The sequence below is a fragment of the Fringilla coelebs genome (assembly GCF_963513975.1).
Source record: "Fringilla coelebs genome assembly, chromosome: 2".
Taxonomy (NCBI): Eukaryota; Metazoa; Chordata; class Aves; order Passeriformes; family Fringillidae; genus Fringilla; species Fringilla coelebs.
Genome location: NC_140029.1, coordinates 70,419,966 through 70,442,767, shown reverse-complemented (window position 1 = coordinate 70,442,767; position 22,802 = coordinate 70,419,966). Strand labels below are relative to the sequence as shown.

The following is a 22,802-nucleotide window of genomic DNA, read 5'->3' as shown; positions in this document are numbered from 1 at the left end:
ATATGACTGATATATATATATATACACACATGTGTATATATGTATATGTGTGTATATATATATATATATACACACATGTGTATATATGTATATGTGTGTATATATATATATATATATATGTAAATCATAAGTAGGTTTTTAAAAGTTCATTTTTTGTTAGGCCCTTAAGTGACTAGGCATTTATATAAACTGTGCTAGTAAAACCAGCCTAATTCTGTGAGGTCTGGTTCCGTTGGTTCCGTTGTTGCTATTGTATGTTTAGTAACATCTTTTTCCTTGAGGATGAGTCAGTAGGAGTGTATGATCACTTTATTAATAAAACTATTTTTCTTTTTTTTCCCTCTAATTCCATTTGTTATGATTAAATATTGGTATTAGTATGCTTTTAATTTATTGCAATACTAATGAAGTTGGTGATATCTGCTTGAGTTTGTGCACTCTATTAGTAGTCTGAAGTACTTAAATATGCATAGTTGCACTGTATTAAGTGGGTTTGTTTTTTTTTTTTTGTTTTGTTTTTTTTGGTTGTTGTTATGCTGGGCTTTCAATAGTTATTTAGATTGTGCAGAATGTAATGCGAGTCTCTCAGAAAAATCTGTCACTTTCAATATTTGTTCTCTCAACCTGTCCATACCCACCGTGGCAGTAGGAGCAAAATTCTTGTAGCATGTGTAGTATGTTCTAGTAAAATAAAACCAGATTCTGGTCAAGCTTCTTTCGTCTCCTGAACACACTATGCATATTGGCAAATGAGGAGGCCATATGTTCTGCCTTTCAGATGATTTTCACTGAATTCTCAATGTCTTTTCTGAGGAGACCTGACTAGACTCCTGACTAGACTGGAAGGCCATCTGAAGGGATTTGTGTGATGCTGTGATCCTTTTCTTTCAGTCTTCCATTAATACCTGTGCAAAGACAAGAAGGATTTGTGTGTGTAACTATTCTTTGGCAGGAATAAATTTTTTGAAAAGTAAATCTTAAAGTGGAAATTGTTTGAAATTGTATCTGTAAAAATCACCAGAGAACTTTTTTTTCTCGGAAACTGGTAGTGGAAGGTCACACTATAATTTTAGCAAGTTGCAAGTCTTCTGCAAGATATTACTTACTGTCTTGTACCTATAGTGTTTATTTGAAATGAGAGGTCTTTTAATTTTCCATCAGTATATATGAAGGCTTCTGAGTTGTTATTTCATGATCCCTACAGTGTTGGCTGTGCTGTTGAGTTACTCTTGAAGCCATTTATTCCTGCCTGGGTTGAGATTATGTGCTTGTGAGGACTTCATTTAATTCTGCTCTATTGGAATAGAGTGAAAAAGACATGTCAATTAACTTTCCATAGATGACGAGAATTCTTAGTTATCATTAACTGTAGAGTTGCTTCAGTTTAATGGCCACTTTACTCATCCTTCAGCTTTTAATACTAATACATTGTTTCATTTGAAATTGATCTTTCCCCATTGGATTAAGAATGCATTTGTGTTTTAGTATTTTGTTAAAAATGTAACAATCTTTACAGAGCTGTTGAAATATTGAAGTATTACTCAGTCACTCAAGGTAACTTTTCCCTTAATGAAAATTTACTTTCTTTTGTAGCATGAATTGGTACTATCAAAATATGTAACATTTTACAGTCATACAGTTAATTTCTAAACAGATTTTTAGGAGACTGGTTTATGGTTAATATGGTATAATAGGCACTGCTAAATGGTTTATGTTACCATTTAGCAGTGCCTATTATAATTAATTTTTTAAGTTAGTACACTGATCAGCAATATTCTACAATATTGCTGATGTGTGTACATACATTTACGTGTATTTATACAAAGAAAAGCTCTAGCCTAGAAAAGTGCAGACTTTTATCCTTCCATATTTGTATAATTTACAGTTTTATAAAAAGAATAAATGGCTTGAAAGCCACAATTAAAAAGAAAGGCATATGATTTTACCAGTTACATTTTAAAAATCTTGTTCATTTTGTTGGAACTATTCACTTTTGAGGAACAAAAGAGGATTGTGCTGAATTAATAAACATGGTTTTTGAGATGTTGAAGGAGTAAATGAGAGGAGCTAAATGAAAGGTTACAAATATTCTTTTAATATCATTAGGATAATATAGCTTCAAAGTAATTTTTCCCAAGGTACTGATTACTTATTAATACTGAAACTTATTTGCTTTTGTCTTTTGTTTTAAAAAGAAAAAAATGAAATGTAGGAGGGATGAGATTACTTTAGGGACACGATACGAGTGTGAAATCACTCCTACACACGTTACTGATGATGCATTTTGAGAACTCTGCATACAGTAACTCATGATTGAAGTTAAATAAACTAGTTTATGTAACTAAAGAGGGTGTATGCAAAAGAAATTCCTCTCACTTTCATTAGTTGGATATTTGCTTAAATTACTCTGGTTACTAGAGTTTATGTAATTAATTTAATCAAATAGCTGAGTAATAACTAACCATTCTTAATTAGAGAAGAATTCTCAGCTGTCAACAGAATGTTAAATATGAAAGCTGTGTATTTTCTGTCCTTTCAAGGAAAAGATTTAGTATGACTAATACAATTCTGACTGTATAGAAGAGAAAGTACATCCCAGTCTGAACTGAGCAATAATACCTTTCAAAGATGTTTTCTTTGGTGTTAATCTGAACACCTTAATATGTTAGGTCTTCTGGTAGTAAGTAACTGCAGGGAGTTTTTTTGAAGGGTTTCTCTTCCTCAGCAGCACCCTGGAATGTCTATTTTACACCTAATTTTTATAAGTAACCAAATTGAGAATTCTGCATGCAATAACTCCTGTAGTAATTAGACTGTTTGGTAACTAAAAAGTGTGTATGCAAAAAAGTTGCCCTTATTTTTCTCATTAATGCACTTTGTTTAGAAGAAGAGTGTCTCAGGTGTCAGTGGAGTTGCCCCTGTAATGTTGAAGGTGAACACCAGCCAATAAAATAATTTCAAATAAATTAGTAAATTCCAAAGGAATGTTTAATAGGCTTAATATCATGAGATGTTACCTATTTGTACATATCAAATAGATCTTTTGGAGGATGACTTTTCAATATAATAGTTATAGGAAAATAGGTGATTACTCCCCTGAAGTTATTAATAGTAGCATATTGTATATTATTAACACACTTATTTTTGAGCTGTATTACTGGAGACATTTATAAGTGTGGAGTTCTAATAAAAGGTACATGCATTTTATTAGGTGAAGTGAGTTACAGCTAAGCAAACTCCATTGACTGCTCATGTAACTGTTAAGTAAACATTCACATAGTCATTAATATTTTATCTTTTTGCAGTTGAATGAACTGTCTTTTAGACACAGTGTTATTTTGACTTCTCTTCCCTTTTCAGCTGCTTATGTTTTTCATTTCAGTTCTTTATGTGTATATTGTTAAGTTCCCAAGCCCTATTTTTCTGCAATAAGCAAAGATTTTGGGAAAAAGAGATCTGTTCAGTCATGCTCTTACTGTCTTATCTCTCAAGGATTTCAATATCTCTATGAAGAGTTAAGTGTCTCACCTGCTCAGAATGTTGTTGGTAGTGAAGGCTGATTTTCTGAAATTGCTAAATTTTTTTGATGACAGATTTGATCTAGAATGTCTTCTTGTATTTCTTTAAGGAATGTCACTGTCAGCAGGATCTTCTCCTCTTCATTCTCCCAAAATAACTCCTCATACATCTCCTGCTCCTCGAAGAAGAAGTCATACTCCTAACCCAGCAAACTATATGGTGCCTACTAGTGCCTCTGCGTCTGTCGCTAACGCTGTCTCTCAGCCTCCATCTACTGGCCAGGTGATCCAGAAGGAAACAGTGGGTGGAACAACATACTTCTACACTGATACAACTCCAGCACCTCTCACAGGAATGGTATGTTGGCTTTCAATACACAGCTGTCTGGAGTTTCTAAGTGCTGCATTGGTTGATGCTACAGACGTTATTTTTAACGCTTACAAACCGCTTATTCTGTATGAAGGTGAGGCCTTTTAGTCATTTTAGTTGTTCTCCAAAAATCACTGAAATATAAGGACCAGAGAAATTTTTATTTATTTCTACAGCTGTGTAGAGCTTTCAGAGGTTTTAACACAGCAATAGCAAGAAAGCATTCTATATGTCTTAGTGAATACACACATAATGAGGAAACATCAAAAAGTCGAGATTTTTTTTCGATAGGTTAAATAGCTCTTATATTTAAAGTGATGGGGAAAAGGCAGTTACAAAACTGTGAAAATAACTATGTACATACATATATACACATACACCTCCGTCTCCCTTGAAATCTTTAGAAGTGAATACCACATAAAAAAATTGTAACATATCTGACAATGTGTTTGTAACTTGTACATGAGGATTTCATAATTTGAACTGAAAGAATGAGAAAACTCTTATTTTACTTTATCCTTAAGGACTTGGAAAAGATTCTTGAAATATTTTATTTTTAGGTTTTTCCAAACTACCACATCTACCATCCAGCTGCACCTCATGTTGCTTACATGCAGCCAAAAGCAAATGCACCTTCCTTCTTCATGGCAGATGAGCTCAGACAGGTAAGATGTTAGAGAGTTTAAAGAAAAACTTAATATCTTGACAAAAAATTAAAAATTGTTAATGGTAGAACAGAAATAGACACTTGCAATATGTGCAGTCAGTTTTCCCTGTAGAGAATTTGAAAAATCAAATCTTGTCATAGGTGGAGTACAACAGAGGGTGGGGGTGAGTTACAACATATATGACTGCAATCTAATCTGCGCGCCATGATTTACTGTTCAGCTCAGTACTACTACTGATGTGGTTTTTTGGCATGCATGGGTTTATTTTTATAGCATTATTTTAAGCTGCAGTACTATTCAGTTTGAAATTCTCCCACTGAAATGGAAGTGTATGCAAGTGTTAGTTGAAGAGCTCTGCTCAGGGTTCATCATCTCAAGGCTGGCTGTGAGTGTTATTAATTTCAGCTTTACTGTAGTAGCTGCCTTTGTCAGTGCCAGCTATAGCAAATGTCTTCTGAAGCTCCTTCAAGAATTTAGGTCTTTTATCATTCAAATTTTCAGGCTATTTATCTTCTGACCCTCTCTGCCCTAGACACTTGCATTAATTCTCTATTTTAGTACAGGTGGCTAGTACTTCAAATAAAATGTTTTCTTAAATTGTCAAAAATAATGAGCTGAATTATAATGTTCAAAACTTAACATAATTTTTCCTTCAGGAACTCATCAACAGACACTTAATAACTATGGCCCAGATTGATCAGGCTGATATTCCTGGTAAGTGTGTGCTTCTCAAAACTCTAAACAGTGATCATGTTTTTCTGCCACCAGTTACATTCATCTATATTAACAACCTCCTGCAAAAACTGGCACCTGTTTTTATTTTTTCATGGAGCTTTAATCATCAGCCTGGGCCATGGTTAACCAAATGCAGTGTTTCAGAAACGTGAATTATTCTTTCTGTCTTCTATTGTAATTTTCTTCGGTTTTGGAACTCCGTAATGGTTAGGAATAGTTCAAATTGCTGAGAAAAGAAAAATCATTAAGGCAGTTAAGCCCTGTGAAGAACAGTTTTGTATTACTTTATGGATATTAGGTACTTCTTTAAATGATGCATATATTTTTCAAAGGTGGTATGTGAACTAGAAAAGCAGTTTAGTTTGAAGGGACCTGGCTGGTATATCAGAGAAGGCTTTGTGCTAGCTGTCAGGCAGAAGAACTATATACTATTTACTGTGATTTGGCTTTTGGGGAATTTACATTATTCAGCTTGACTTAAACAATTTTTGCTTGCAGTATCTTCTCAAATGTGTGCATAATATGATAATGATGCAGTTAAAAAAATGCAGTTTAGTGTTTAAATCCAGATGAAATGCGAGGGTAATCTCTTAATCTGATTTGCAAACCTTTAGCACTTCTCTGTCCTTCTTTTATAAACCAGTATATTAAAACACATGAGACTGATACTTGCTTTCTCTTCTGATGAAAATGCGGTTCTTTCTATGGTATGAAGTCTGCATGGAAATTGGTGCTTATTATTGAATCAGTGTAGGAAAAACACCAAAGAAATTCATAAGGGTGAATTTCTAAGGTAAATGAGAAAATGGCAGATGGAATGGAAATGGCATCTATTCCATCGATTTTTCTTGAAGTAGCACTTTTTCTGAAGACAATTTTGGGTCAGTGGGATCACTTCTAGGAACCTACCAATATGTTGGTGTTAAAGCAAAAATAGTGAATTTTAACTTCATGTGCACCGACAAGATGGTGGAAATAATTTATATATTAGTGAAAGTAATTTTAATTTTCTCTGCTACTCAGTAATTTTCTCAAAGTCAGCTGAGGCCTAACATGTTTTTGTGTATAAACTGATTCTAGCAGTTCCTGCGGAAGTAGACAGCTACCACAGTCTCTTTCCTTTGGAACCACTGCCACCGCCCAATCGGATACAGAAAACGAGCAACTTTGGGTACATTACGTCGTGCTATAAAGCTGTAAATAGTAAAGATGACCTGCCCTATTGCCTTCGGAGAATACATGGTGAGAAAAATTGAGTTGTCTCAGTAGGACTAGCATTCCAAAACATACCAGTCATATTTTAGTGTCTGGTTGCTTCTGAGCAGTTTCAGACTAAATACTGAAGTAAAAATTTCTCATTCTAAACGTTATACTTGAAACCATGGGTTTCATTTTTTTCCCTAGGTTTCCGTCTTGTTAACACCAAGTGCATGGTATTGGTTGACATGTGGAAAAAGATTCAGCACTCAAATATCGTAACTTTGCGTGAAGTGTTTACCACTAAAGCTTTTGGAGAACATTGTAAGTTTTTCTTTTTGCTTTCCTACTGTCTGTCCCCCCCACTCCCTCCAGCTGATGTGTCCATACTTTTTTCAAATGTGCTTGAGTTAGTAAATATTATCTGTTTCTATTTTTAAGCTCTAGTTTTTGCGTATGATTTTCATGCTGGAGGAGAGACTATGATGAGCAGACACTTCAATGACCCTAGTGCTGATTCCTATTTCACAAAACGGAAATGGGGTAAGAAAACCACACTATGATATAATACTTCTATACACTGTTTCAGCAGTAAACATCTGGTCACAAATAGTTGTTCAGCTTAATTTTTTGGCTAATCAGTTCTGTTGTGCCATAAGCTGATTGATATGAGAGAGTTCTTCTTAACCTCCTATTTGTAAATTTTTTTTAAATTATCAGACAAATATAAAATTGATGTCAGCATGTAAGGGAATTACAACTCTTTGAGAGAAAAATAAATTGGAACAAAACCAGGAGCCAGGAGTTCTAGTGTCCTTATTGCAGATCTGTCACCGGGTAACACCTAACATTTAATGGCAATGTTTCCAAAATTCAGAAGATATGCTGTGCCAGTTTGATACTTACTGTTTAGGTGTCCTACCCTTCTGATTTTTTTCTCACTATGAGGAATAATTAGACAGCATTTTATTTGATTTGAAATTTGAAGTACTAGTTAAGACAAGAAATGGATTGAAAACTCCCTGTACCTTATTCTTTTCAGATACCGACTTCACGACTTAGGTCTGAATTTTTTTTTTAATGATGTTTATACATAGCTTCAATGGAGTCACTACATCAACATTCTTATATGAAATCTGTCACAGGATGATCTGTGGCTCAGCAAGTAGCCTAGTAGAGCTCATATGTGGCTAAAGCCTTTTCCTCTCCAAAACAGTGTGCTGTCAATCATTCTTCCTGTTACGACCGATTTGTGACCCCTGCAGTCTTAGAAACTGCAGTCAGGTGTTTGCAACACAAACAGTGCCATGCTGAGAAAGAGAGGTGGTCACTGCTGAATGGACTCACAGAAAGACTTAAGGTAGAAAAATACCCTGCAGAGCTTTTTTGGACCAACTTCTTACTTGATGCAGGACCAGTCCTGAAATTAGATTCAGCACTAAAGATGACCAGACAACTGTGACATGGCCTGGTGTTTTTTTTTTTTTTTTTTTTTTTTTTTTTACCTAGAGATCTTCCCTAAATGTCTTTAGGCTGCCAGTATGAGGAGAAACAGAAGCCAAGTTTTTTTTTTCTTTCTTGTGCCTTTTGAAATTAGAGCTTTTAGCTGTGAATTCAAACTATTTCAAAGGTTGTGATCTAAAACTTCACTTGGCTATCTTTTACATCAGAGTATAGTGGTTTGGTAGTGTGTGAATATGTTCAAAGGCTTGAAGAAAACCTTATATACATTCAAAGACTTGTGGATACCTTATATACCGCATAATTCTCACTGACTTTGCACTGAGCTGACCATTATAAGTGGAGATGGAACTTGATTTCCACCACTGATTTTGGTGGTAATATTTTAGATGGAGGAAACCCCAGTTTGATGTGTCATATCCTGTGGTAAATCAGAGTGCAATTACAGATTCAATGAGCCTGATGTGAAACTAATTTGGTGAGATAAAACTGGAAGTTCTGCTGCTAGGTTAATGACTGTTACGTGCAGGACTAGACTCCTGAGCGTTTCCCAGTCATGGTTTTCGATTTCCATGTAAATCAGTCCTTGTTATGTTTTTGTATCTATCTAGAGAATCATAGTAGAATGATATCTGTTGTAGATAAAATAATAGAAGTTACAATAAAATTCTTGGGAACGCATTATTTTGTCACACTGGAAAATAATTAAGTTACGGCCCTATAAAGGGCAGTCATGTCTCATTAATCTATCAAAGTTCTTTAAAGGAAGATCCACTGGATAAGACCTTGGAGTTTTCAATGAAGTCCAACAGAGTCTTTAAAAGAACCTAAGTAGTCATATGGCAGAGAAGGTTCTCAGTTCAGTTAATGCCTGGTTAGAATATTGGAAACAGAAAGAATGAACAGTGAAGATCACTGATGGGTCTCACAAGATGTCCTGGGAGTTGTATTTCTTAACATGTTCACTTGTTTGCTCTGAAGATAAATGGTCTGTCAAAGTTTGCTGGTAATACAAATTATTTGGATTGTTAAAAGCAAAGGCCAATTGTGATTGAATGCAGAAGGATCTTACAAGACTGGAACTCCTACTGATAATACAGCAGGTGATGTAATGTAAACCAATGTGATCAAAGGAAAAATGGACCTAGTTTTAAACATGAAGTGATGGCCTCTGTTGTGACTGTTGCCACTCAGTAATAGGTCTGGGACTACAGTTAGGTAGATTGAAGAAAATACTGTCCTCTTGCTGAATAGCTGTAAATAGGAAATAGGTTGATATAGCTTATTAAGGAAAGGGCAGTGAAATGGTAGACATTGTATTCAAGTTGTGCGTGCCTGATAGACTGCTCTCTGTAGCTGTGTTCCTCCTCATGCATTTTGAAAGGTGTAGAAGAGCAGCAAAGAAGTTGAGATGAGGTGACAGTGATGATCAAAGGTGTGGAACAGCTGGATGAAGAATGGCAAAGTGGAATAATGCTTTTCATGCTCTTAAAGACGTAAAGGAATATAATGGGGTTAAAAATGACTGGAATATGGTCTGAAAAATCATCTGGAATAACGAAGAAATTAATAAAAAATAAAAAAGTCCAGCTTAAAACTAAGGACTTACCAATGAAACTAGACAGGTAGCAAACCCAAAACCTATGATGTAACGATAATTAAGCCATGGAACTTTCACAGATTATTGTGGACATTTGCCTAGGTTTGAGGGGGAAGGGGGCTTACTCATGGAGGAGAAATATTTGGGGACTGTTTTGGCATGATATTTACTTCTGGGCTGCAAATCACTGGAGGCTAATAGAATATTCTACTTGTTTATGTTAATGCACTTCAGTATTCATGGCAAGCTGATTTTAGTGTATGTGTCTTTGAAACAGGCTCATGGGCTATCTGGACCCTTTGTTTCACCTACTTCAGCTTCCTTTTATAGGCAGGAATAATTTGGGAAGTTGGAAATAAGACATCAATGTCTGTTCAAACCAAAGTATTACTTAATTAAAATGAGCTGTTGCAACAGAACTTACAGGGATATGTAGGGAAGATAATTGCCTCCTGACTGTGGCACTTACTACCTGCTCTTTCAATATTTTCAGTAGATAAATTAGGGGAAAAGTCACCTTAATTCCCAAATTTTGCCAAATCTTTCTGCATATCTTTGCTTTGGCCTTTCTTTTTTTTTTTTTTTTTTTTAATAACTGCTGCTTTCTAGTCTGGTCCTCAGTACAAGGAGCAATTTAAGTGAGAAAAATAAGATTGCATACCTATAACTTGATTTCTCAGAATTGCCTGCCTTCATGGATCCTTTCTCCATCCCCTCACAGAGTTTCTTGGCCGTCTGCCTGCCTAGAGGAGACTCCCAAGAGAAGCAGGGGAATGGATGGAAGTTGGGTACTCTGCAGCATGAGGCCCAGATTAGTACAATTGCTTATAAAGGTTTTAGGAGGCACAACACTGTGAACCTGATCAGTGAACTCAGAGAATTTGATTTCAGGTATGCAACCTTATTTATGTTGAACACTTGAGTTGGCAACATGAGACCTTGATAGTTAAAAGATGAGGATTATGGTTTACATGGCTGTCTTGCATGTCACTGGTGTCAATGTGGTCAGTCTTGGGTGTTTTCTTCTTGCCAAGTTATTTACAGACACTGTTACAAGACTACCTTGCTAGAGATTTTGTGTGGGGGAGAAAAATAGCAGCTTACATTTATTTTTATGCTGTAAACTAATGTCTCTGCCTTCTGAATGCAGTAGAATTTGTTGCTTGTGTTCTTTATTCAGTGATACCTCCTCTTCCTTCAGATGGTACAGTGTGATCATCTAATATTGTTCTGTCATATTTTATTAAATTTGCATGGTTTAAAATCAGGAATCTGAATTTTCAGTTAATTGCTACTCAAAGTACATTTATTTGAAAATTTCTTCTTATATTATTCTCACTTCTTATATTTCCTCAAAACATTTCTTCATACTCTAAACATTAAATCTGTTGCCCTGGAACTTTTTGGTATTCTTCCACCTTTCGTATATTCCTTAGCTTCAGACTATAGCACACATTAGTGCATTTATCTCTGCCAAAATTTATATTCTCTTTGCATTAGCAAGTTAACCCAAAAGTACTGAAATGCTGCTCTTAACAGTCCAATGGTAATGGTAAACCAAATTCTGAATGTATGTACTTTAAAACTTAACAGCCAGAAAATCCTAGCAAATTAACAGTAACTATTGGCAGCTGCCAGAAAGGTTTGTCCTGATGAGTTTTTGTGGTTGGCAGAGATAAGCATGCCTTTATGTCCTTTGGTCTGCTTTTAAACACTCTGAGTAATTAAATGTTGGCGTACACGCTGTTAGTAGGAGTTTTCAGCAGCAGTCAGGAGTTTTCAGCAGTCTCTGTTTTTCAGCAAACAAATACTTTCTGATGAAGATAAGCATGGTCTGGGAAACTTGCTTTGCTTTTGACACATTAATAGTAGTATGTCATGCACAAAAATGGACTTCACTGCTGACTTTACAGTTTTTACATCCCCACGTGCTGAATTTTTTTTATTAAATACCCCTTCTATTGAAAAAGAAATAAGTTGTGTGATGACTAGATGAATAGTGTGTGATGAGGAGTAAGAATATGTGAATATTGAAAGTCAGCATGATGTTTTTGAAGACAAAATATGTGACTAATATTTATCCTAAAATACCTTTGCCAAAAGCTGCAACTTTTTCAAAGTAAGTTTGAATTTTCAGTGGCTTTGGAATTTTTACAAAAAATACTGCTGCGTTCTAGTAGTTCAGAACCTTTCTGTATATTGAAAATGGGGAAATGTAAAACCAAACCCCAAGTTTCCCTGAAGGAGGGATGAAGACTACTGCATTTGTCTTGTTTTCAGTACTTTAATTCAGGAACACCAAGTAAACACTGAACAATTCACAGTTCTAAATGTAAAAGACTGGTTTATAAGCCTGAGAGGTTCAATTTAGTAAACAGCTGAATCTTTCATTGGGTTTTTTTTTTATTTCGTTACTGTGTGAGAATTGCTGTTTCTTGGCATGCTTTCAGTGTTCCTGATGGTGTCAAGCAGGAACACCTGCTGGTGTTCCCTGGTCTTACTTCCCATCCCAGGACTATTCCTGGATTCCTGCTTGCTCTTGAGAACAGAATTTCATTTGAATGCTTTTTTTAACAAGCAAAAAACTTAAATTATACACATGCACACTGGTACAGAGGGAAATTTTTTGTTCTGTTGTCAACAGCATACCACTAAACTAAGTATCAGGATTTTTATTTATTTATGTTTATCCCAATGTGGCAAGAAAAAATGATGGATAACCTGTGGATTTGAAATGGCAGGTTTTAAATGTTTAATCTTTTCCATTGGTGGCTGTGTTCTACATCACAGAGATGAAATTATTGGGAGAGGAGAATCTGCCATGCAGTAGGTGGGAAGAACACAGTCTGAAATTTTGCTTGTTGTAGCTATAGATTCAGCCTGTGTTGGGAAGCCTTTGCAAATCAGCCATGGAATCTCTTAAAAAAACACTTTTTCAAGTAATAGTCTGATAATTTGGCTTATGTTTACTTGTATTCTTGTGATGTTTTCCCTTGTGTTCAGCACTGTTTGGAAAGCTTTCCAACTGTGTGTTTCTCCTGAAGAGCAAGCTTTTGAGTCTCATCTCCTTTGGTTCTTGTTCAAGTGCTGTCTGTGGCAGGTCTGATGGGATTTTTGGGACATACATTATAGTCAGCATTGCAACCAACTGAACTGCTTTTAATCATGCTTATTTTGAACAGATAGATATGTATGAGGACATTTCAAAGCTGCTTCTTCCCATGTTTTAGCTTGTACCTTTAGAGTATGTGAATGTGGGGTGCAGACAACTGGTGTGAAAGCAGCAGCCTAGATTTGGCTGTAGCCTCAAGAAAGTTTTTCCAGTAGTAAAATAATGCTTGAGATTTTCTGATAGATGAGAAGAAGCTGTGTCAAACTGGTCTTTCAGTGTATATTGGATATTGTCTTGGTTACATTGCCTTAATTTGAAAATCAGAGGGCAGGTGCTGTTATGCATGCACAAAAATAACTGTCAAGTTTCAGCTTCTCTCCCTCTTTGGGATATTATAGCAACATTTCTATTCTGGAGTTACTTTTTATGGAGGTAACTGTCTTACAGTATCCATGCACATCCATGTTAAACTTACTACTCATGTTGCTGTTCACCAGATACAAAGTGCATTCTACAGCAAGTAGTAAAGAGTCTCAACTAGTACAGGAGGTTGTATCTTTTCAGTCATTTTATATTATAATTTTTGCCATTCTGAAGAAGAGAGAGTTATGAGGGAAAAAGTTTGCTACATGAGACTTGGAATGATGGTTTTTGTGGGAAGTGATTTGCATAATGATTCATCAGGGGGCCCGAAAAAACAATATCTCATTATGTTCAGCTTTCAGTAGACGTGCCAAGTTTATTGCTTTTCAAAGGACTCAGCATTTCGATCTTCATAATCTCAACCAAAGTAATTTAAACCTGAAAAGCAAACTAAAATTTCAAAAATGGACAAAACAAAGCTTAAATGAAAGCTTGTAACATTCCCAATCCATCACCCCAAAGTCAGTAAAATTTCTGAGTAAAAAGTTATCAGGAATATGTTCCACTTTTTTTTCACTGTGCATATATTTTGTGTGTGCATATGCATGCAAGTATACACGTTTACTTTGATCAAATGCACAGATGTTGATATGGTTGTGTAGGAAAAGGGGGAAAGGGGGGGAAAAAACCCCCCCAACCTTAAAAAACAAGAACAAAAGGAAAACAACCCAAAACCCTTAAACAAACAAACAAAAAAACTAAAAAGAAATAAATGTTTAGAGAAGAGCACAGTCAGTTCACAGCAAAACCAAGCAGATACTTACATGATTTTATTTAATACTGATGATATTACTGGTCTCAAAATAAGCAAAATCATTACTGAGGCAACCTCTTGAAATTTCTCTTGTGGTTTGTAAAATTGAGATGTACTGTCTTACTCTGGATGTATTTTCTTCGGCTTCAACTTTGTGCAAGTCAAACAATGCCAGCTTACTTGAATTACACACATCGTATTTAAAATAACATTTTTTATCTATATTTTCATTTTTTCATCTGTGACTCAGTATTGCTCAAACTGTAATGTAGGATTTGAGTGTGTGTTTGCAAAGATTGAGTTATACTTTTGAAAGGAGAACTACAAATCCATTTGGAAGGGGAATAATGCATTTCTTTCATATGACCCATGGAATAGGGGCCATGCAGTGATGACTTGTCAGGGAGCTGCGTCACAGCAGAACATACAAGTTGGGTTCAGTGATGTTTAGCCTCCAAATCTTTGTCTAATTTGCTCATGTAAGCTGAAATTAGCTTGTTATTTTTTTCTTATTAGATGATAGAAAGTGTTTAATTGGGAAGCCTACCTGCAATAAAGGAGGTAAAATGTTGCAGCTATTGTGGTACATACTCTTTGTTTCAGGATATTGGTGGTTTTACTTCTGAAGTACTTGCATATTTTGATGTACCGTCTACTTTGAGCAACTTCCAATCAGTGCTTGTTCTCAACTTCAAAACATAATTTCCCTGAATATGAGAATGAAAATAATAAAGCCTAATGAATTGTCAGCATTTTCAAAAAACCACCATGTGAAACCAACCAATGAAAAAAAATCTATTCCCAAACTCACCTTTAAAGCAGCATAGATGTGTCTTTCAAGGACTATTAAGAGTTAAATGAAATGAGTGTGTGAGTTAATTGTATAATTCAAGATGTTGTACTTTGCTTTTTGCACAGCAGCCTTCCATTGATGCTCACAATGTTTTGGTTCTAGGTCAGCATGACGGACCTCTGCCACGGCAGCATGCGGGGTTGCTTCCAGAGTCTTTGATATGGGCATATATTGTGCAGCTCAGCTCTGCCCTACGGACCATTCATACAGCAGGACTGGCGTGCAGAGTTATGGATCCAACCAAGATTCTGGTAACAGGAAAAACAAGGTAGTGAATGCATTCAGTCTCACTGTGCTCTGTGGTCTTGGCAGCTGCTGACTGTGCACCTGGTATATAAATAGCTGCTGAGTTCTCTCAACTGTCCTGAGGCATTGTGCTAAAGCTTGTAACTTTGGTTTTTTAAAGGTCGTCTAAAACATTTTTTGGGAGGAGTTATACATTATCCTCAAACTACAGATCAGACCCAGTACTGTCAGTTTAGGAATGTGTTGATTTAGTTGTAAATGGAATACTGTCTGTGCATTTTATTAAATAGTAAAATCAGTATTTTCTGATTTGCTAAGTACTGATGACTTTTATAATATCAAAAAATTCAGTGAATGCTAGAGGAAAAATTGAGTAACCAATGAAGCTTAATGGCAATTTTTCCTTTTCTCTTCTTGTTCCTAAAGGTTACGAGTTAATTGTGTTGGAATCTTTGACGTTTTGACATTTGACAACAGTCAAAATAATCCACTGGCATTAATGGCTCAGTTTCAGGTATGACAACGCTGCTAGTTAGGCTGGTGGCTTGGCAAAGGGATTACTGCAAACCAATGTGATTCCTTTTGGAAGACAAGTACTTTAATTAAACTGTAGTCCAGTGTATCTATCTGTAAATTACTTTACCTTTTCACTTCTGATTTGGTCTCGGTTCTCCCATACACTGTTCAAATTTGCTTATAATTTATAAATGTGAATGCTCATTTTGGTTTCTTCTGCCTCTAAAATTTCAGCAAGCTCACCGAACAGGTTGAACTATAGTATTTAACAAACTTAAGTCAGAAATGACTGGAGATAGAAGTTTCTAAAGGAAGAAGAAGAAAAATCTTATATTTAGTGTTAGAGATAAAAAATAATGATTCAGTAATAGTTTTTGCTCTGTCTTTTGTGATTTTAACATAAATAACTAAGTGTTGAGTACCTATTGAGAGGAGTAAAATCTTTCAATTAACTGCATTTAGACCCTCTCCTCATGCCAAAAAGATTCTAGTGTATCTTTATTTTGGGCTCCTAGTTTTTCCGTGCTCTCCTGGTGTTCTCTGAAGCGTGGACTCTGCATAATTCCTGAATTAAGAAGAACCCCTTTAGACTTAACAAAAACTGTTCCACAGTCATCTGGAGCATCACTGTGTACAGGAGTGCCTCTTTCCCTAACTTCCCCTCAGGGTAAAGTACATTACTTCAGCAGTCATCACATACCCTGTCTGTACTGGGAGTGAAAGACTACAGTAGGGAGTTGGATTTAATTTATTTTCATTAATTGACCTTATTCACTGTGAAAACTGCTTATTCAGAGTCTTTAAGTAATAACTGAAATGTTTGAACTTTGGCCAGAGGAAGCTATCTTGTTGGAGACCATATTCTAGAACGTAACTTTTTTTTTTAATGATACATTAAAGCAGTTTTCAGTCTGCTTCGAGGAGTACACCAAAGGATTTCACGCTCACACACACACACTCAGCTACATATCAGTGGGTTTTTGGTAAAAATTCAGTGGAAAACAGTTGTGAGAAGATGAAAATACAAGTAAGTAAGGGATTCCATGCCTAAAAATGTAATGAGAGGGGTTTTTTTTAAATCTAAGTACTTCTCTATTTTAATTTCAGCTTGGAAAGGGATCCTCCTGAGATATTATGACATTCAAGTAAAGAAAAACATTTAGAATACTTGAAGATACAAATCTAAAAATACTTGCAGGTACACAAGTCTGTCAAAAGCACTTATCACCGTAGCAGCTCAACACATGGCAGCTGACTTGCTTGATAATGCCTAGTTTTGTTTAGGGGGAATGGCTTTTCATGTTTTATATGTTGTTAATATTCAAATTGTTTAGGTTGCTCTGCTAAACCGAAAAATAAATACTCCTAAATACTTAGTTTGGAAGATCTAATCTGCAATTAGTAAATACAGTATGCCATTTTCTTTTGCTCTTTTTTCTAGAAGGGCTAGGATTTCACTGCCCATTTTTTTCCTTCAGAGGTGCCAAACTGGGTCCATTCCTTGAAATTTAGGGGTCATTTCTCATGCTCTACCTTTGTTTGCCCTAGCCAGAAAAAATTACAAAATAACAGCTGCTGCTCATCCTTTTTCCTTTCGATCTGTGACCCAGTTCCTGAATTCCTTTGGGACTCCTGTGACTGTTAAAAATGTAGGTTATCTCTTGGTTTACTGCCCAGCTAATATGCATTTCCTTGTTGTTGTCTTCAATGGAGAAAATTATATTTGTTAGGATTTGCCATTTTCTGGCTATTTCCCGTGATTAATATAAAGACAGATTTCAGCCAAAACAGTGAGGGGCTCTGTAAAAGGAATGCAATTGTTCTTTGCAATCTGTGCTAAATGCATTAATCTCTATCATTATTTGAGAGTTACATAAAGGCAACAAAAAGGGAAGCTAAAAAGAAGTAAATGAAATACAAATGGCCACTTGCATTGAAAACCAGGGGTTAAACCTGTATAAACTGCAGCATGTGACTTCCTGCCTCACCACAGTCTATAAGTCTTGTGTCAGTCAACTGCAAGGTACAGATGGGAAAGCTAAATGGTGATACAGGAAACAGTAAAAAGGTTTAATAAATATTTCTGTATTTGGAATAAAATGTAAGTCCTCCCCTTTACAAAAAAAAAGAGAATGTAAATTTTACTGTTTTAACAAGAGCTATAAGGTTACTCTGGCTTAAAGTAAATATTTTTCAATTTATCAAACCAAAATAATTTTCATATCCACCTCCCCAAATTTAAAGAAACTAGTTTGAAGAGACATCTCAAGTACTATTATTGACTCTAGAAAAATGCACCAAAATGTAGGAACTTGGAGGAACTTCTAAGGACAATTCTAGAACTTATCCTTCTAAGTGAATCCACAGAACTGGAGCTGATACTGATCCAACATAGCAGTGGATCAGGATAAACAAAACAAAATAAAAAGTAGTGTTGGTTTTAAAGTGTTTCTGGAAAATGGATCCTGTCCAAAAAAAAGTTTTATCTGAATAGCTTACATGTCTGGCTGGTAAAATCAAACATATAAAATGTTGAGGTATCTCTAGGGCATTTGGCATAGAGGCATATACCTATTTAATTTTAAAAAATAAGAAACAGTACCTATGCAGTTAACAGTTAAATTGCTCACTTGACATGCTTGAAATTGACTTGGTAACAGGGAGACGTTAATGAAGGGGGCTGTTTCTGAGTTTATCCCCTAGTGCTGGGTTTTAGTGAATGCTATTTAATAGCTCGATCAATGAACTGAATGCTGATAAAATCCTTACTCACAAAGCTTGCAAGAGATAAAAAAATTAGGTTGGTAGAGGTTACAGTTATGAATTGAATTACTAATTAAATGGTTGTTAATTGCATGCAAGGTGCATTTTTGAATGAAAGGCTGCCTGTGCTTAGAAGATGTAAAGCTTTTCTTTGAAGTTAGGAATCAACTTAGTATTACTTCATAGTCACTGTTGATAATTACCATGGTAGAAGTTTTCTGTCAGATCTGTGGCAAAAGGAGCTTACATGATTCAGAGGAGCATGCAAACACAATAGGGAGTATAAACAAGGAAATGATGTACCTAATATAGATCTGTACCTTGCACTAGCAAGGCTACTTCAGGAATGCAGAAAAATGTGTTTCTGGTGTTCCTGCTGCAAGGAAGTCTAGTAGTTCTTGTGTGCCTTCTTTAACCTTTCTTTGCTGAGGAGCAGTAAGAGCTGAGTATTTTCAGAGATTAGGTTAAGACTTAATAGGCATATGTGGATTGCTTCCTTACAGAAAGAATGGTGTAACCCAGCTTCTGGGAAGTCATGTACCCTGTCTGAATTTATAGAGTGGGTCAGCAGATGATAGTTTAGTTGCTTCTAAAACAGAATCTGACTCTCAGAAATTCTGAACTTTATGGGATCTTTCCAGCTTGTGATATTCTGATTCTCCAGTCACACAGGAAGAATATTGCTTTTGTGCTCCTGTAAAACTTTAAAAAATGGGTATTGTGATAACATTTTCTTTCAGGGTTTCAGCTAACAATGAATAGTAAAGTGCCTCCAGAGAGCAGTTCAACTGGCTCAAAATCTGAATTGTCTTACAGAATTACAGTTGTCTTAAATTGATCAGTCTCTTAACTGAACGCTTGAAGTTCCTAAAATAAGTGGGATGAATCCAAGCCACTTCTGTGTCTAAAACAAGCTAATCATTGGCTGTAATTTGAAAACTGTGTGTTTGGGGGTACATTGGAGTGTCATATTCTCTCTGCCAGTTCTTCTGGTAAATGTAATTTGTGAAACAAACAAAAATTTAAGTTGCAAGTCAAATGCTCAAAACCCCACAAAGCTTGAATTTAAAATTTCCTGTCTGATGTTAAATGTAAGACTTTCTCAATAATTTATAAAATCTAATGCAATCTGTACTATAAAAGCACCTGTGCAAAGGAAGAAAATTTTCATAGGGTCTTGCCTGTATATTTTCAGTGTCTCAGGGTTGTATGATGATACAGAATTTATATAGGTTAAATCCTTATGAATGACTAAAAGTTGAAAGGTACTAAGTGTAAAGTAGAGGACTGCAGAAAGAAGTACAACTGTGGTTAATACAAATGCATATTTCTTCCAAAACTTTTTGGAGAAAAAAATCATAATAAAAATGCCTTTGTGTCAGGTGACACGTGTTTCTAGATACTGCACAAGCAGAAATCCTCTGTTTAGAACCATAGCAGTTCCCTGCTGCTGAAATTGACTACATGTTAATAATGGAAGCAAGTTCACACTGAAAAGGGGGTTTGTTGCTCTGATTAACGTCTCTTTACTAAAGGAAAAAGGAATGCTAATACTCAGAAATTCTGTGTTGCTTAGGAAATAGTTTAGCAAATGCCAGTCCCACGTCCTTTTCAACCACTTTGTCTCATTTTCCACATGCTGTTTCTGTCTTCATTAGCTACAAGAATAATACACTTTTTAACTTCAGACGTATTGTGTATCCATGTTCAAATTGTGCTGCCTAATCATACTTGATATAGGAACAGCAGGGACATTGAGAGACCTGGAAAAGTTTGGTATTTTTCCCTTTCCCTCAGCTCCTGGAGATGTGGCTTCAGGGAAGGCTGCTCAGCTACTGCAGCCAGAGGCAGTAGATGTAGTTATGCCTCTGGGTGGAAGAGCTGTGAAGGGCTGTGGCATGTTCACTCTAAAGCTGCCAAATTCTAACCAGAACTTTTAATGCTGCCAGATTTTTTAGCCTTTCTTACAGAAATGATGGAAGGTGGATTCCTTGTACGACTGCATTCTCTGCTAAATGGCTTGGCCTTGCTCTAGGCTGCGGAACTGACATTCTCAATTACTAGTAGCTTTTATGTTTTTAGTTTTGCAAAAATATCTTATTTTCTCCAAAAATCCCCCAGGAAAATTCCAATTTCATATCTATAGCTGACTGTTAAATTCACTCTGGGGCATGTCCAGCATGGAAGGCTGCAGATGTTTTTGAGTTTGGCCAAGTTGTGTGCAGCTGAAAGCCTTTCCGTGGAAATAATCAGTTCAACTTTTCCTATGAATGTCATTGTTTGCTACTAAATTAGGCTCTTGCTTTTAGCAGTGGGCTTAAAAATCTGTTACAGCTTTTCCGAATCATTTCTTATGGCTGGCTATTAATACTGGTGGAATTTTCTGTTACGGCAAAGCAGGCTATATCCTGCATTCATCTTTTAAGAGCAGTTCTGCTTTTAACAAAAGTGTTTAGTAATGCAAAGGTTTCTTCATAACACACAGTGCTGTTCTGTTTGGCAGCTGTACAGGCCTGTCTAGTTATTTTGCACAGTTCAGATATTTTCACACTGTCCATCAGAGATGAAAATATTTGAGCAATTTGTTAAAATAGTGATATCATGTATTAGAATGTGGTGTGGATCCCAGTATGGAATTCACACTGGATTGCTAGATTGAAAAGATAGGAATGCAGAAAATGCTGGTTTCAGTTTAACAAATAATCCTTTTATTTCTACATCTCATATTGAGAAGACTTGTTCTGTTTGCCACCAACTCCTTGACTTGTCAGGATTGAGCAGGTGGGTGGCTCAGAGAACCTCATTACAGAGCTTCTGCTCACTACACAGTTCTCGCTGGTACTGTCCTTAAGCTAAAAATAGGTACATTTTAATAATTCAAAGATAAATATAGTACTAAAAAATTGCTAGGTGTCAGGACAGATTTTCTTCTGTACTTTTTAACTGCTGTAACTTAACAATCATATTGAACTATGATTTGAATAGCACTTACTTTAGTTGCTCAAATTCTTCTAAGGTTGTTGAAGAACTGTCTCTCTTTAACACCATCTAGTACCATAGGTAGTATTTATCAGTACTAAGAATTTTACCTGTGTGTGTTTTCCCTATTAGCAAGCAGATCTGATCTCCCTGGGGAAAGTTGTGTTGGCTTTGGCTTGCAATTCTTTATCAGGAATTCAGAGAGAGAATTTGCAGAAAGCAATGGAACTGGTGACAATCAACTATTCCTCTGATCTGAAGAATCTGATTTTGTAAGTTTGTTTAATAAATCTTTTAAAGGAAATTGTAGCACTTTTTAATGTATACAAATGCAAAAGCAAATTTTTTAAATGCAAGTAAGATTACAGGTAAATCTACTGTTGTTGAGGTGTCTTCATGGTCAGTGTGCTGTTAAACATTGATATGAATTTTTTGGTATAATGCTGGTAAAGCTCTTAGTAAGAATTAGGAGTGTAAACAAAACAAGCATTTTAGGTTGTCTTAAATATTGGGCTTCATTGCATGTTCTCTACAATAGCACTATGCTAGTCTTATCTTACAGTTTCAGAAGGTACTGAGAAATAGACACACTGACTTTTTGGCCAAAAGGTTGAGTGCTAGCTTTTTCTGGCTGTGTACTCTTTTTGTGTTGTTTCAATACAGTCAGCCTTTTTCTCCCTTGCGGCCGGAGTGGGAAAAGTAGAAGTCTTTTCTCCTTTCCTCATTTGAAAAACAATTGCATTGCAGTCTGAATCTGCATGCTTCTCTCTTTTTGTATATGTTCTTGCTGTTTGAATGGAGTGAACTGCACAGTTTTGTGAAAGTATACTTCCGTCTTGTATAAATAACTGACTTGATGTATGCATGCAAATTGATTGTGTTTTCTTGATGGTATCTTCTTTTAAGAAACAAAACAATTGTCAGCTTTGTGTATTAAATACAAAAAGTTAAATGGTTATAAAATCATAATGGAATATAATGTTTGGCACTTGCAGAAAGTAATCTTTGATGGTTGGGTTATTTTGGCAGGTATTTGCTGACTGACCAAAACAGACTTCGCAGTGTAAACGATATCATGCCTATGATTGGTGCACGATTCTATACTCAGTTGGATGCTGCTCAGATGCGAAATGATGTTATAGAAGAAGATCTAGCAAAGGTAAATCATGTAGTAACTCCTGCAGAAAGATCTGTAGTCAGTGTTCCTAGAGCTGTACCTTAAAAGCGAATGTTTTCTACTAGTTCCTGTTGGATTTTTTTTTTCCCCTTCTGTTTGTTTATTAACCTAAGTAATCTGCCTGAATGATTGACAACTCTAACTCAGGCTTTTGAAAGCCCCAAGAGCTTCAAGAATGCCTAGTTTTAAGATGTCTTTAGCTGTGTTTTAACACAGATGAAGTAGCATCTTCATTTCCAACCAGTAGTCTTGGGAAAATTATGTTCTTTATATCATGGTTAAAAATAGCATTTTGAGTAAAGAAGGCCATGTATGTCGTGTGTGCTAAAGCCCCATAAATTTTTAGGTTTGGATTTTGGTCTCCTTGCTCTCATATGTTTTCCTTTTTGAACGAATTCTAATCCATGGAGATACCATGTTCAGCTCCTGA

The 22,802-nt window shown here is 35.8% G+C and overlaps 1 protein-coding gene across 4 annotated transcripts in view; it reads left to right on the top strand.

The window, feature by feature from the left end:
• Positions 1-22,802, top strand: part of PAN3 (poly(A) specific ribonuclease subunit PAN3) — a 79,119-nt gene that overhangs the window by 47,071 nt on the left and 9,246 nt on the right. For 3 of the 4 annotated variants that reach the window (XR_014615965.1, XM_084200907.1, XM_084200905.1), the window contains 10 exons: positions 3,629-3,876; positions 4,449-4,553; positions 5,213-5,270; positions 6,372-6,533; positions 6,696-6,812; positions 6,930-7,031; positions 14,794-14,959; positions 15,364-15,451; positions 21,328-21,467; positions 22,225-22,354. Coding sequence is in view for 3 of the 4 variants with exons in the window: in XM_084200907.1 (XP_084057033.1) it covers positions 3,629-3,876; positions 4,449-4,553; positions 5,213-5,270; positions 6,372-6,533; positions 6,696-6,812; positions 6,930-7,031; positions 14,794-14,959; positions 15,364-15,451; positions 21,328-21,467; positions 22,225-22,354 (1,316 nt within the window). In the remaining variant the exon portion in view is untranslated. The remainder of the gene's footprint in view (positions 1-3,628; positions 3,877-4,448; positions 4,554-5,212; positions 5,271-6,371; positions 6,534-6,695; positions 6,813-6,929; positions 7,032-14,793; positions 14,960-15,363; positions 15,452-21,327; positions 21,468-22,224; positions 22,355-22,802) is intronic. The other variant, XM_084200906.1, reaches the window with a different exon arrangement.